At 56.1% G+C, this 870-nt stretch overlaps 1 protein-coding gene across 1 annotated transcript in view; it reads left to right on the forward strand.

Moving 5' to 3' along the window:
• The first annotated feature begins 261 nt into the window (after window positions 1-261).
• The window catches only part of LOC123521950 (leukocyte-associated immunoglobulin-like receptor 1), a 46,231-nt gene continuing 45,622 nt past the window's right edge, over window positions 262-870 (forward strand). The window contains exon 1 of the mRNA XM_045292398.1: window positions 262-682. Coding sequence (XP_045148333.1) covers window positions 262-682 — 421 coding nt within the window. The remainder of the gene's footprint in view (window positions 683-870) is intronic.

The raw sequence follows: 870 nt of genomic DNA on the forward strand, positions 1-870 counted from the left end.
TCTCTGTCCCCTGGAGAGTGGTCACAGGCAGAGGCACGCCTGGCATGTGGCATGGTTTAGTACCACCCACACTTCCTGTGTGACCCCGATCAAGGCACAAGCATGGGGACCACCAGTGGACACATCTGAAGATGTGGACTGAGAGGGAGAGTCTCATGGGGCTGATGGAAATGGTCTAATCTTCTGTTCAATTGCATGGGATGCAAACCATCTGCCAATAAAAGCGCTAGGAAAGCCATGTGCTCAGCTTGCCTGGTGGCGATGAGCATGGACTACACTGCCATGCACATCCCTACAAAGGCACGGCAGGCCCTGCAGCTACAGCGGGGTGGATTCCGCGGGGTGGTGATTTCCTCGTGTGTGAACCTGAGGTGTCTGCTCTGCTTCCCTCCAGGCGGCCCCGACACACCCTCCATCTCAGTGGAGCCAGACTCCGAGGTTCCCTCCGGGAGCTGGGTGACCTTCATCTGCCGGGGCACACACTGGACTGCCATCCGACTGGAGAAATCTGAACCAGATGGGTCATACTGGGATAAGAAGAATAACCTTTTGAGGAGTGAAACAGAGGCCATATTCCACTTCCCCTTCGTGAGCAAAAACACTGCAGGGAGGTATAAGTGCATCTCTTACGATGGGACCAGGTATTCTCAACGTAGTGAGAGCCTGGAACTGAAAGTGACAGGTGAGCCACAGTCAGCAGCCCTCCCATCTGAGCTCAAGTTTGTGCCCAGGTGCCTGGGTGCTGCCCCCAGTGACATCATCTCTCCACAGTGTCCCTGCCCTCTGCTCCCACGTCCTCCAGCCTCCTCTCTCCCTCAGCACATTGACCCCTTTGCCTTCAGACACCACTGATGTCCCTAGAGACCTGGG

The sequence above is a fragment of the Echinops telfairi genome, unplaced genomic scaffold, assembly GCF_000313985.2.
Source record: "Echinops telfairi isolate 266 unplaced genomic scaffold, ASM31398v2 ScPeMD7_655;HRSCAF=1070, whole genome shotgun sequence".
NCBI classification, from domain to species: Eukaryota; Metazoa; Chordata; class Mammalia; order Afrosoricida; family Tenrecidae; genus Echinops; species Echinops telfairi.